This window comes from Conger conger, chromosome 1 (assembly GCF_963514075.1).
Source record: "Conger conger chromosome 1, fConCon1.1, whole genome shotgun sequence".
Classification (NCBI taxonomy): domain Eukaryota; kingdom Metazoa; phylum Chordata; class Actinopteri; order Anguilliformes; family Congridae; genus Conger; species Conger conger.
The window spans coordinates 12,208,058-12,222,861 of record NC_083760.1 but is presented as its reverse complement, the minus strand read 5'-3'; the positions used below and the strand labels follow the sequence as shown (position 1 = coordinate 12,222,861).

General features: G+C 42.9%; 1 protein-coding gene across 3 annotated transcripts in view; it reads right to left on the bottom strand.

Moving 5' to 3' along the window:
* The window catches only part of stxbp6 (syntaxin binding protein 6 (amisyn)), a 75,640-nt gene that overhangs the window by 60,325 nt on the left and 511 nt on the right, over nucleotides 1–14,804 (bottom strand). The window contains exons 2-3 of one of the 3 annotated variants that reach the window (XM_061259409.1): nucleotides 14,464–14,524; nucleotides 834–1,022 (exon numbers count right to left, since the gene is read on the bottom strand). In XM_061259409.1, the coding sequence (XP_061115393.1) occupies nucleotides 834–987 (154 nt within the window). In that variant the 5' untranslated portion in view covers nucleotides 988–1,022; nucleotides 14,464–14,524. The remainder of the gene's footprint in view (nucleotides 1–833; nucleotides 1,023–14,463; nucleotides 14,525–14,804) is intronic. The other 2 variants (XM_061259392.1, XM_061259400.1) reach the window with 2 other exon arrangements.

Sequence of the window (14,804 nt, the reverse complement as noted above, 5' to 3'; positions counted from 1 at the left end):
ACCAAGGGAAACCAGGCGGGGTTCGTAGGGGCAGCCTATAGCCTAGTGGCTAAGGAGCTTGAACGGGACCTGGAAGGTTGGTTGTTGAAACCCCAGTGTAGCCAAATTAAGAGGGTTTGAGCAAGGTCCTCAACCCCCCTTGCTAACTGTAATCAACTGTAAGTCCCTGAAGCCGTACTGTACCCGAAAGCAGGTGTCATTGGTAACAGCAGAACTATTGCACGTGAGAGCTGGTGGAGTTGATCGCTGAATCCCTAAGGCATTGGTCTCCAACCCTGGTCCTGGAGAGCTACTGGGTCTGCTGGTTTTCGTTCTTACCCTGCAATTAACTATAATCAACTGCTCTAATTTAATTAATTAACTCACCTCACCTGGTTACCTGGGTCTCAACAGGTGCTGATTTTAAGGTGAAAACAAAAACCAGCAGACCCAGTAGCTCTCCAGGACCAGGGTTGGAGACCCCTGCCCTAAGGTATCTGAGAGCAGGTGGGGTTGATAAGTGAAACCCTACTCTACCTGACGGCAGGTGGGGTTGGAAGTTGATGCCCTACTGTACCTGAAAGCAGGTGTCATTGGTAGCAGCAGAACTATTTCACCTGAGAGTTGGTAGAGTTGATCGTTGAATCCCTAATGTATCTGAGAGCAGGTGGGGTAGATACGTGAACTCCTAGCAGGTGGGGTTGAGAGCTGATGCCCTACTGTACCAGAGAGCAGATGTCATTGGTAACAGCAATAGCAGTAGTACCTGATATTTGGTGGAGGTACAAAAGTACCTGAAGCCCTACCATACCTGACAGCAGGCGGAGCAGGAAAACGACAGTATGAGGCATTACCTGACAGGCAGATGTAGGTCATGTAGTCTCCCTGGCCCCCAGTGGCCAGAAAGGGGATCTTTTTCTTTGTTCTCCTCCTGACCTGGACGGCACCCAGCATCTTCTCATCGTGCGGCGCAAAAATCTCCTTGTTAATGGCCGATCTGGCACTCATTTTGGGGGCTAAGAGCAGCGATGATCAGCCCTTATCTGTGAACAGAGAGACAACAAAGTGCACTTTGATGAACTGGGGCATTGTTTATAGACTCCCTCAGCAGCACAAGGGGCACAAGCCATAAGTCCTGTACGGTCTTCTACACAAAATGATTGTGAGGACCCCATCTCACAGGCAAAGTCAAACTGTCTTATCGGTGTCTAGATGCAGAGTCCCAGGTGCAAACTCAAATTAAAATCCTTTGACTTTCGATAAAAGGTGCGGGGGAAAAAACAAAAGCCACTGGCCACTGGCCTCAAAATGAAGCCTCACCTCCACTGTACCGAAGCACACCTGAATACCTGTAAGTACAAACTGGACAAATATAAGCAGTAAGCAGTGTTTGGATAGTTCACTTTGGTCACTTTTGCTCTGTTTGTTTGTTTATTTGTTCTCAAAAAAAAAAAAAAAAAGGCCCTCGTCCTTATCTTTGTTGTACAGGTAGCAGTTGAAATTGTACTTCCCTCTAGGGTCTTTCAGCGAACTTATCCCTGGTTATGGGTATGCACTTTGTTGTACGTCGCTCTGGATAAGAGCGTCTACCAAATGCCAATAATGTAATGTAATATAAAATCTTACATAAAGTGGGCAGAACTATTGGCACTGTAAAATAATGTCATTATTAAGAGCAGTTATGGTTAAATGCAGGCTAGGTACAAGCACATACACATGTATTCCTCTTTAACACTCGGCACCATAAAACAATCTTATTTCTTTGCAAAAGCACAGGCAAGACTTAATTTCTGTCAACGCACATGGAAGTTTAATTATTCTGTCAAGCGATGCATGAAGTAATGCATTAGCAATTCCTTGGGCTATTCCATTTCATAAAACAACTTCAAAAAGTGTTCCACACGACAAGGCTCTAAATAGGACTTCAATTTGAAGGAGAAAGCTATGATCTTATTTGATCCCAATGGCGTCAGTAAGCAGTTATCTGTAAACATTGTTCTATAACCTTCAGGCAAACGGCACCCTAAAATTCACCGCTGCAGTGGTTATTTTGAGCATGAACTGCTGTGTCACAACTACGCAACTCACAAATATTTTTCTCAGGCTACATGGCCATCAGCCACCTCCAACACAACACAGATTATTTGACAAGGTCAGTCGCCCAAATCAACTCCTGCTTCAGGCAGGCTGTGCACCACCTACTTGTGTCTGAAAAGTTGGGCACATTCTTCAGGGCCAATTAAATGTGCAAGTCAGACAATGTGGAATCAAAGCAAATTCCCCTTACACGGTCAGTTTGTTTCGCACACCCCGCATTTCCCCGGAGTCACTCGTTCAGTGTTTTGATTGTCTAAGGGCCAGATGAATTGAGGAACTGAAGTGCCATTTCACACACTCCCAACTAAACAGGACTTATCCAAGACAGGTGCTCTGTCACCCGAGACGTGCAAATTGTTTACCTTCAAAATGGGAGCATTATTGTGGAGTTGCGCTTGATATAATGAAATTATGGTCCGTCCCAAACCACACCCACAAGTGGGAAAATGTGAATCTGCCCAGATTTCCCTTTCCACTGCTGTTTCCTTTATAAAACTGATTATACAAGGCCTGCAAGGCACGGCAGCTGTACATTCAAAGGGGATTTGTATCCTTAACTCATTTGGGAAATAAGGATACAGAAACCAAATAACTAAAATAAGCAATTTTGCTTGAGTTTCTAGCAAAAGTTTGAGTAAATTAAGCATGGCCAGAAAGTGTTGCCTTTATAACAATTACATAGATTTTATCCAATTTAGACACTAAATTGCCATACGACTTTACCAGTATCATATGTAAAATAATTGCTGCCCACTTAAAAAAAAAAAGAAAAATTCCATTAAGCAGTAATTCCATATATTGTCTGGTAAGGTTTCCCTTTTTCCATTTATTCCACCTTGGAGGCAAAGAGAAAACTAGTGGAGGAAACTAGATAAAAAGCCCATTGTATTATGCATTGCATAAGGCCTTTATCCTTGAAAAGGGTTTTTCACATTGAAAATGGCATAGGTCAGCTAGTCTATGTACAGTAAGTCTTCTGAAGGCAAGACCCTCAAATTTGATATATACAATATAGTACAGATTATCCCAGTCTGCTGAAAGTCAGGTCTGTGAGAATAACCGTTAATTGGCCACAATCCTCAGGAGTAATAAAGTAATAAAGAATCTGTATGACAGCGGCGCGTCTACAGACAGATCAGCAGGGGAGAATACAAGTAAAAATGAGAACTGTCCCCCTAACCTGTAGAGTAAATCCATCTCCCTAAACTGATTCACTGTACATCAGTTTGTTAGCAAGGAGCAATTTTCCGTTTCAACTACGAGCTCAGATACTTACCAAGAGGGTCAATCTGGTTCAAGGCGCAAACAAAACATCTCACTAACTCTACATCCTCTGAGGAGCCTAGGAGCCCGGGCGGACCATAAATACAAAGTAGGAGGAAACCACAATGCACAACTGAACCAACAAAGACCACACTTCCGGCATCACAACTTTCAGAACTTGCCGTGTATATTGTTATTACCCATTCTATATACAGACGCACTTGAACAGCTGAAAATTATCTAAGATGACTCAGCCATCTCAGCAACTACCAGACTAAACAGGGATTTGCATCAGAAGCAGATGATTTCTGTTTTATTCTTAACTTTTACAACTGACAAAACTTCCATAACCCTTAATTTGGAGTTCACTTTGAAACATCCTCCATTTTAATTACACATCTGAATGTATTTCACTGCAACCTAACAGTAATGACTAATGTTGCCACATGATCAACAAACTCAGTATTTGTGAAGTGTGACTAATATATTTCAAACATTATTTTGTTTGAAAAAACAGGCAATGATCTTTAGCACAAAAAGCACTTTATTGGCTACAATGTGTGACAATGACAATGCCCCCCTCCACCATGAGTCATATTTTAACAAATATGCAAATCATCTAATTTAACTTCTGGATCTGTATTAATGTAAATCTACCTTTGCAACATTACAAGTACAACCAGTTCTTAATGCAAAAAATGAAAATTAATTCCATTTTTGTACCTGTTTTTCTTCACTTTATTGGACATGTCTGGAATTCTGTAATACTACAAAACACTTTTTTTAGATATTCTGAAAACAAAGAAAAATGTCATAATAATAATAAATCTATGATTAATGAGGCCACTGTTAGCCACTTTGTCCCATCCTAATGCTCCAGGCAACAACAAGGACAAATGCCCTCTGCTGAACAAGTTGAAGTGCCAGCCACGTTGGCTTTACTTTGTGTAGTAATAAAACATGGACATAATGGCTCTATTTCACGGGTGTCAGGCCTGGAAGGGGTGCGTCACAACCACATTACAAATCACTGTGCATTAAAGCAGCCTTCATCACCATATAAAAAAGCCCAAACGGTCTCTCTCTCTCTCTCACACACACATTCCTCACTGTAAACACTGAGCTGTGCTTGGATAGAGACTATAAACACTGAGCTGTGCTCCTGCTCCCGCCCTGCCCTTTTCTCCAGGTGTAGGCAGCTGGTGAGAAGTCTCCTCCCCCAGGTGGGCAGCAGCTGCTAGCCAATGATCCTTCAGCCAGCGGGCGGTCCCCGAGTGAGAGAAAAACGCATCCGCAAAAACCGCACATCCAGGGTGGGAGATTAACCCCTGAAACACCCCGTTTCACCTCACAGACACTGAAAAGAGCAATGTGTGAATTCTTCCGCTCGCCCACTGTGTTGCCGTGAAATCTCTTCAGCTGCTCACCCTACAGAGGGACGCTGGCCACGCCCGAGAGCCCAGATGGGGCTCGTGTCTGTCAAAGCGGGCCCATTCTCAACCCGAGCCTCATCTTCCCACATCTCTTTCCACAGCTTTTTCCACAGTCCTTTCAGCCCCTTCAAATAAGCGCGATGGAATTCTGAGTGACCCCCGCAAAATAGACAATGCGTGCCATCAGAAGTATTCTGCGATGATGGAAAAGAGTCCATTTTTTTTTTCCCCTCAGAGAAAGGCTTGCTTTCATGGATAAAATAGCAGTAGACGGGGGCTGCTGGGTAGCTCACTCTGTAGTCGTGTCGGTTGCGGTGTATGAGTGAGAATGGAATGGAGTCAAAGCCAAGCCAGTGCTGGCCCCACATGACCACTGTATAATTGGCTTTGCTTGCACAGGGATAGAGGAGGGATACAGTCAGTAGGGATATATAGTGTTGTTCATTACATTAGTTATTTAGCAGACGCTTTCATCCAAAGGGATTTGCAGTCGATTAGACAGTAAGGAGGGGACAATCCCCCCTGGAGCAATGCGGCGTTAAGGGCCTTGTTCAAGAGCCCAACAGCTGCATGGACCTTAATGTGGCTACTCGGGGGATTGAACCAACCAACCTCCAAATTGTGAACCTTCGCCACTAGGCCACATGCTGTTCACTGCTTGAGTGACTCCTGCTGGCCATCTTGGCTGTCTGAGCATACGTATGAATAGGTCTCCTCCACCCCTGCCCTGCGAGTGCGCTGCTCACGTCCGCGTGGTGTGAGAGGAAGCAGCGTGAAAAGAAGCAGTGTGTGGCAGATGTGTGTGTTGGAGGAGCGTCTTCGCTCTCCATAGCTGGCAGCAGGGGCCGTAGAGTTGCATGCTTGCACATAGTTTCAGAGTTGAACATCCATGGTGGACTGCGGGTTAATTTTGTTCATTTGTGTGTTGAATATTAATATTTTACTAAGCTCATACCTGCTCCTATCCATGGAGACAATTTTAATCCTTAAAATTTTAATCATTCTTGCTAAATTGTATTAGGGGAAAAGTATTTAATTATTTGATGTTTTCTTTCTTTACTTTTTCAGGAGCATAACAGAAGTCTCTCCATAAATCTTAAAATAACCAACCCTCTAGAGCATATCAAACATCTGGGTTTTTTCTGCATTGTTAAAGTAAAAAATCAACAGAGAGAATCTTACTTTATAGTTGCTGGAATACTCTGGCCTGTGAAGACGCACAGAACAGCAAGTGGGCTGTATAACAACTCTTACAAATCATTACAATTCTGTAAACAAACATGTACTCAAGTGGATCTTAAGCATGCAGACAACCCACCAGTACTTGCAATTTCTTCTTTCATTTCTATTCATTGAATTTGAAAACCTCCATAGTCTGAATAAGATCTATTGAATACACACAGAATACATGAAACTAAACAAGAACAACAAATGTCCTTGTCCACACACCACAGGACAAATACATTTTACATTAAAATGGGTCCAATTCCAATCCATACTCATACATAGTAAAGAAAAGTTGGCCTATACCAAAACAATTTCATCCAGGCAAGAGCACATCCAAGAACCAACTCATCTACCTTTCTCAAAACTTAACTCATGATTTCAAAGACAAATTGAACCAAACGATACTCATTTCAGCATTTGGTAGTGTTCTTTGTGCAATACACAGTACAAGCAATACTATCGAAAAAGAAAGTAAAAGGAAAATTTATGAGTGGTTAATGAGGTGTTTGTAGAGATTCTGGCTCAGCGTCGTGTTTATAACGCATGGTGTGGTGGAACACTCAGTGTCCCTCCCCCCTCCTCCACTCCCCCGCTCTCTTTCCTCCCTCCCTCTCTCCTGCTCTCCACCCCCTCCTCTCACCATCTCTCTGGCCCTCCCTCCCTTTCTCCATCTCTCCAGCCCTGCCTCCCTCTCTCTCCTAACCTCCCGCCCTCTCTCCTACACTCCTTCCCTCTCTCCCTCTCTCTCACTCTCTTCCAGCCTCCCTCTCCTGCTGCACCAAGAAACTCAATGTCAAATGTTTGCCCTTGCAAGTGTATAATGCTCACTCTTAAATGGGCCGCCATTAGAAGCAACAATATATTCAGCATCTTCCATATATTTTATGCTTAGACAGACCCATAGTCAGACATATACACAATCTCAATGACAGAGACATCACTTTCTCTTTGTTGCAAGGATGCAATTCATTTTTACGTTCTACAATTTCAGTACGAACATTAGAATATTCCTTCATTCTCAAGTTAGTGAGACACGTATAATCCTTTGCACTGGGAATAATCTGGGCAGTAGCTACAAACCAAATCAAGGACCAAAACAACTCACCCCGGGTTCTTTTGTGGCCATACTAGAAAACCACCTAAGATCCTTACATGGCACAGTGCGGAGATGTTCGATGATGCTTGAACCCACGCCCTTTGATTGTGAAATGTAAATGGTAAATGGTAAATGGTTGGCATTTATATAGCAAATTCATATATAGCTTTATCCAAAGCGCTGTACAATTGATGCTTCTCATTCACCCATTCATACACACACTCGCACACTAACGGCCATTGGCTGCCATGCAAGGCACCGACCAGCTCGTCAGGAGCATCTGGGGGTTAGGTGTCTTGCTCAGGGACACTTCGACACAGCCCGGGCGGGGGATCGAACTGGCAACCCTCCGACTGCCAGACGACAGCTCTTACTGCCTGAGCCATGTCGCCATACAAATAAAGACTCCTTTATAACCAGTATTACACAACTGCTGAGTCGCACCTAATGCCACTGAAAGCGTTTTCTTTCCCGAACATAGGCTGTGGCTTTTCCAGAGAGGTTGTTTTTCAGAGAACAGCAGTAAGACCATCAATAGCAGACTGCTTCCAGCAAAGCTCAATTGTAAGAAGAAAGGATAAACAGAAGCAATCAGCTTTAAATTGTGACTCGGCAGCAGAATGGAAGCCGTGCCAAGCTGTCGCGGTGGAGCCATGAGTCACGCAGCTGGGCACCCAGGCTCATTTTGGGTTTTTAAATGATCCTCTTCTTAGGGCAGTAAAACTGCCCAAACTTTTTTTTAATCAAACCTGTCTTCAAAACTACCTGATCAGAATTACTGGTGTTGAATCACATTATTGGCATTATTTATCAGGTAGATACAAACTTAGGTAGGACTTGTAGGCTGCCTAATGAGATTAAATTGCTGTTTATTAGGCAGGGACCAATCTTTTACAAACAAAATAGTATCCTGCCACCATGCCCAATTGTATCAATAACTACTTTTAATACAATTACTTTCATGGTTTGCTTTTGCCAATTTATTGTTTTTTTTAAATAATATAATACGCAGTAATAGGCTATGAATGTTTTTTAAACATCTGGATAACGCAAGTTAAGCAGATGCTAAAGCTTCAAGTCCCTACAGTACACATTTATTTTTGTTGAGTACGAAGTGACATATCAGAAGTATTTGCTGTTTTCACCCTTAATTGTAACATAAAGCCACAATAAGTCAGAAAAACCACCCATCATCCCCCCGAGGACTGCTGGTTATCCATTAATCAGGTCCAGGGTCTGTTTACTCATTAATCATGGTGTAGACCCAGGTCTACTTGTTGATGGATCAAGTTCTTTGTGATGAATAGCAATTGGGGGGTTGTCCAATTCACAGATCTGCTGACTGCATCAACCGATATTTCCCACATCCATCATGGTGCTTATGGGGGACATTGAAAATGCATCGACACATACCCCTCCCTTTCTCGGATACAGTTCCGGCACCCAAAAATGGCGTCTTCCCCTTTGCACATGCTGGCTAATGTTACCAACCAGGTGACGCAGTATGCCAAATGGTAGGGTTCTCAACAATAACAACAGACCATTTATTTTCAAAGTCTTAGTCTAGGACTAAGTCTAGGACTAGGCTTAATCTCTGTGTGTGTGTGTGTGTGTGTGTGTGTGTGTGTGTGTGTGTGTGTGTGTGTGTGAGAAACAGGCCCAATATCGTAAACTAAAATTAGCTGGTTAATGTCTATTATATTGTAATCCATAATGAATGCATCAATTAATTCAGACAGCTAAATAACTCATGCTTGACATCATCAATTTTGCCCCATGCATATCTTTTGCATATTTTACACATACTTAGTTATCCTTTGGGAATAATTAATTGCATCAATCAATTCATCTAAAATTAGACCGCAAATGTTATATTAGAATCCCTTGCTATCAATCCCTACAATGTTCACTGCCCTTCATGTTAACGCATGAATTTTGATTGACTAGCTAGTTAATTGCTTAAATAATTCTTACTGCAGTAATTAAGATTTTATTTTCTGCCAACTGTATCTGCATGATCTAAGCACTGACCTGCAGGTTAACGCCCTAATAATACAGCAACAAGAGAGAATTTCTTGATTCAGAAATTGTATTTAATTGATTCTGCGAATAAGAAGGGTAGAGACAGTGGCATCCATTGTAAATCTCCGTGTCGAACAAGTTAACTTAATTTCTTACTACGAAGAACATGGAAACTTGTCAGTGTTTGCCGAGACAAAACCTCACGCAGGGAGGAGCACTGAGCCTCTGAATGCATTCGGTTTTATTTCCGAAGCTGAAAAACGTCCTGTTTCAGCAGCAGAATGTTGAGTAGAACACCACAAGTGGAGTCATGGCACTTAATGGCAGTTAATGGCAGTTAATTTCCTGTTGTGAAAACAAATGGTGCTTGAAAACCTTGAAAACATTTAGCAAGTTGTTGTGTTGCGTATGCTTATGAAGATAATGAATTACGTAACATAATTAAGATCATCTTAGAAATGTTCTATATAACACAAAACATTCAATGATATGGACAGTTCAAAAGTTCTCATATACAAACAATTAAAATACAATTAAAGTACATTTCCAAAATTGCTCTGTATGGGTCAGCAGCCTTGAAACTTATGGAAGGGGTGCCATCAGAGAATTATTGTAAAATATTACATTTCACATCAATTGTATTAAGGTAGGCTATCACATGACTGACCATTGTTTCATGAGCCAGATGGAAAATGAGTAAACATGCCTATGTGTACATCCACATTTAGAAAAGAGATGTGTAAACACTAGTATGAAATGGCCTCAGTCGTGTATTTCTTGCTCTGGCCACTTACTCCCAGCAAGCAGGCTTCAGTAGCAGAGAGCAGCCTGAACTCTGCTGAAAGGTCCAGTGGAGCGGGACCACCATGAATGGGGAGGCTATGCCTGGTGCCTTCACACAGACAAGTCTGCAGATTTATCACGTCTCGACCGCCCCTGGGAAAACCAGCAGAGCCAGGAACATTATCAAGGCTCTGCAGCAGTTCCCAAACCAGAGGTTACCAACAACAACACCAGCACACTTTGAGGTAGGCACCTTATTGGAGTAAAGTTTTTCTTTTCTTTTTTTTTTTTTTTTTACTTTTGTTATGTTTTCCTTCCTGGTTTTATTGTCAAGAATTGGGTATTACTGTTGTGATTTGTACTGTTTTTCCGGGCGAGGGGCCGCAAAGGAAACTATGGAGCGAGCCTCACGCATCAGTTGAGATGAGAAAAGAACAGACTCACACACTTCACACGCTCCAAAAAAAAAGTGTGTTTATTCTACCATCCGGACCGTTAACGTTTTGACAACATCGGTCTTCATCGGTTCAGCTCATTGGTTAAATGGTAAATGGACTGGACTTTTATAGTGCTTTTATCCAAAGTGCTGTACAATTGATGCCTCTCATTCACCTATTCACACAGCAACAGCGACTGGCTGCCATGCAAGGCACCAACCAGCTCGTCGGGAGCAATTGGGGGTTAGGTGTTTTGCGCAGGGACACCTCGACACACCCAGGGCAGGGGATCGAACCGGCAACCTTCCGGCTGCCAGATGACCACTCTTGCCACCTTGTGCAAGTTTTTTTACTGTGTGTTTGCAATCTCTACTGCCGCATCAGTTGTGATGGGCATGGTTAAATAAAATAATAAAGTAAAGGGAGGGAGGCAACTGCTAACTGCTCAGAGACCCAGGAGCATGACAACCATAGGCCATACTCATGTCCCGAGTAGAGTGGGTCGCCATACAAAAACAGGGGCTTTATACAAAACCAGGGAAGCATTTGCAAAGCACAAGCCATTAAATGTCCTAGTGGGTTTAACTCCTGCGTCGGTAGATAAACCATAGCCAGCCGCACTATATACAGAAAAATGATGCATCAGACTGTCAAGAAGCAGCAGGCCGGTCCGGCCGGAAGAGTCACAGGGGAACACAAAAGGCCCACCAGCCTCTGACATCACTTCACCATCACCTAGGCTACATGTCCCTGGGTCTGATGAGCCACGATCTGAGAAGAAGGAACAAGGCCGGATATCAATTACTTCAACCGGGGCCTGAGTGAAAACATATGAAAGCACCATTTCTGTGTCCCTATGGGTTTGTGCCTCTGATGAAGCAGAGACCAGCAAATCCTGACAGGGGGTGGGAGGGGGAAGGGGGGGGGGGGGGGTCACTCCTGGAATGCCTCTGTGGAAGAGCTGGAGGCAGAAACAAAACCCACTTCCTCTGTCACCCCACCCCCACCGCCGGCCTTCCATTGGGGCTTGAACATGCTCCAAGGATGACTTGGGCTACCAGGACTGCCGTACAGTCCAGAGAAACCACACCAGCAGAACCGCCAAAGTGTCAGCGCTGACTGCGCTGCATCCGCTTTTCTAAATATACACTGTGACCACTTTATGAGGAAGACCAGCGTAAACCGTTGGAAATGCAAATATTTAAATCAGCCAAACATGTGGCAGCAACTAAATGCATAAAAGCATGCAGATGTGGTCAAGAGGTTCAAACTGCTGACCTGATTTTCATGCACAACAGACTTTAGTGAAAAACTAAAAACATCCAGTAAGCAGCAGTTCTGCAGGCAAAACCGTGTTGTTAATGAGGGAGGATAGAGGAGAAGGGCCAGACTGGTCAAAGCTGACAGGAAGGCGAATCACATTTTCCCCCCATCCTGATGGTTGATGTGAACATTAACTGAAGCTCCAGACCCGCATCTGCATGATTTTATGCACGGCACTGCCTCCACATGATTGGCTGATTAGATAATCGCATGAGTAAGCAGGAGTGCAGGTGTTCCTAATAAAGCGAGAAAGGTGAAGACCACAGGCCCTGCTACAGTGCGTGAAGCTCCTTCAGAACCTCCTGGAACAGCAGGCGCCGATCTGTTTGATTTTTCTGAGGGTAGCGGCAGAAACCTGAAGACAGGAGCACCAGGGGAGGGAGAGGGAGTAACACTCCCACCGCTGGCCTCTCCGCAACACCGCTGTCTGTGGCATCTGAGAGAGATCACCTCACCCCGAAATTCCTCGCCCAACAATGAATTCAACTCCGCCCCAGGGAGATCTGAGTGCGTGTGGACTCAGTGGAGAATAGGAGAGACCGGTCTAGACCGTCAGACAAGAATTCTCATTTAGATGCTGAACACTCACAAAAATCTGAACACACACACACACTCACATATTGCGCACCAAACAGCATACCTGCCAAAAGAGGGGACGTTAGCCTGATAGAGAAGGATAAGACTGGCAGCTACTCCAGCTCTTCCACAACATAACAACTTACAACGTGCAGCAGGAAAACTTGTGATTAGGAAGTGCAGCCAGTAGTCAAATACTTCAATTATTTCATCTAGGAGTAATCATTTATTGAGTTATTGTTTTGACAAATTCAAACAGAACACACCCATTACCTAGCCATGAGATTATCCACTCTTGGCAAAAAAAAAAAGGGGGGGCCCGGCCATTTTACAAATACAGGCTGAATCAAGGATTGGCAGAAATGTGCACTATTCTTTCCAAGTGAAAATACGGGGATAGGCAGGTAACTAGCAGTCTGCAATGGCTCATTTCTCATTCCACTACTTTTTCAGAACATGAGATCCATCTCAAGAGGTTGCCTTAAGCAGGTAGCTATGTTGGCATCATATGGATAAAGGTGAGTGGAAATTATACTTAAATATATATTAAAGGTACAATATGTAATTTCGGACTTCTAATGGTCAAAAGAGGAAATGCAGCAACACACACCCTCAAACCACAACACTGTTTATCCCTCCCCCTGCTCTGTGAACGCGCTGACGTTGAAACGCCATTGGCTGTGGCAATTAGAACCAATTTTCAACCAATGAGCCTGAATTATTGTACCGCTACACAATGTTTTGGTACCGACCCGTCAATTACATATTTTGAAACCCGAATTTAAGGACTATAAACACAGGCAGAGGGCGAGTCAATGTGTCAGTGCGCCTTTTTCAATAATAGGAAGGGATTTACAATGGTCCTGTAACAATGTTTTAACACAAAGTTCTTACCTATTGTACCTTTAAGACTGTAACAGCACACCAGAGGAGCACCGAAAGGCCAAGACATTTAAAAATCGCCAGCGCTACGTCTTGTAGAGTGGCAATTTAATAGGCAAGCTGCTCACAAGAAACTACTCAGAAAGGAGAAAGGAAAAAACACAAAATCACTGGTACATGATGAGAGCATACTATTAGTAATGCCATACCAAACATCTACATAAAATGGGCTGGCATTGATAAGCCATCCATGCTAATCACCTTCACATAGGAAGCTAATCTTGTGCCGCATTGGTCAAATTGACATGGAACAAGCCCTTGCAACATAAAACCCCACATCTGGTTAGATTAAGACCGTATACAGACCATTTCAACTCTAGATACAAATCACAGACAGGTGTGCACTTTATGTGAAAGGGAAACATAGCCTTTACTGTCAGTTAAACAAAGACAAGCCATTAAGCTTGAGCTGGTCTGCAGCATGTATCTCAGCACAGTTACTGATCTTTCTGTTGCTCTATTGATTTTCTGCATTTATCATTAACTTCAGACTTCACAAACACACAGCAAAAAAGATAATGACCACATTTGTGGAGTATATGAATACCTTCATAAAGACTGGTGTATGTAAGTGGTCCTCTACACTAGTCCTTTTCTGTAACACCTGCTTGACAGCATTTCTGACAACTTTCTGATTTAAAATTCTTTAATATTCATTACAGCACCATTTGAAACCGTGAGAAACCGTTTGAGTACTCTGTGTGGTCTTCACAATTTATTTTCTACATTATTCGGTAGCTGAGTTTTACGGACGTAAAACGAAAAATTGTCCACAACAGTGTGTGTGGCGTGCCGTTAGTTATTTGGATAGCCAGTCTACATTGCACTTTGAGAGGGTGAAATCACTAGTCTATCTGCGTGTTTGCTGCGCAGTTATGATCATAAAACCAAGATATCGGCGCTCATTCGCACTCTCATGTAAAGTTTTCCCGCGAGCTTGTTTGCTAAGTCCTTCGTATTTGCAGTCAACGCAAGAATACCTTGCTAAAATAAAAAGATTTAGGAAGTAAAAGTGTAACCCGCTCTTTCAGTGGCAAATGTTTAATATATTTACGTTCCTGTTAATATTTCTGATTTAAAAACCCCAAAACAACAAAGTATCTTACATTAACCATTCAAATGCAATGTAGGATATCAATGAATAACGCTACCTGAAAAGACATCATACAGATAACTTGTGAAAATAACCAGTAAAAAAAACTTAAAATATGTCAAGCGATCACACATATGTCCGATGTAGCCAGGTCTACGGTCGACCGCAGAAGATAAGTCAAAACAATATTACCGCTCGCATTGCATCACCTTGGTTTTTCAGGAGTCCCTCTCTGCAGAGCAGCCAGCCAGTTCTGAAACCGAGGAGGCGTGGTAAAGCAGGTCTTGCAATAGCTGCTCTTATAACTTAGGATAATGTTTTGAGTTTTATACACAAACCATTTTAAACTGAATGACAACATAGCTAATGACGGCTGACTGATTTCGCCCAGCTTTCCTCGTTCAAAAAGTCGCAGTTTAACTTGAGTGATTTACTTGCGTAGCAATGTAAGGGACAATTACGTTTTTACCGGGCACGTTTAATAGGTCGTTTTTAACTATGGTGATGACTCAAGTAATATTAAGTAGCTAAAT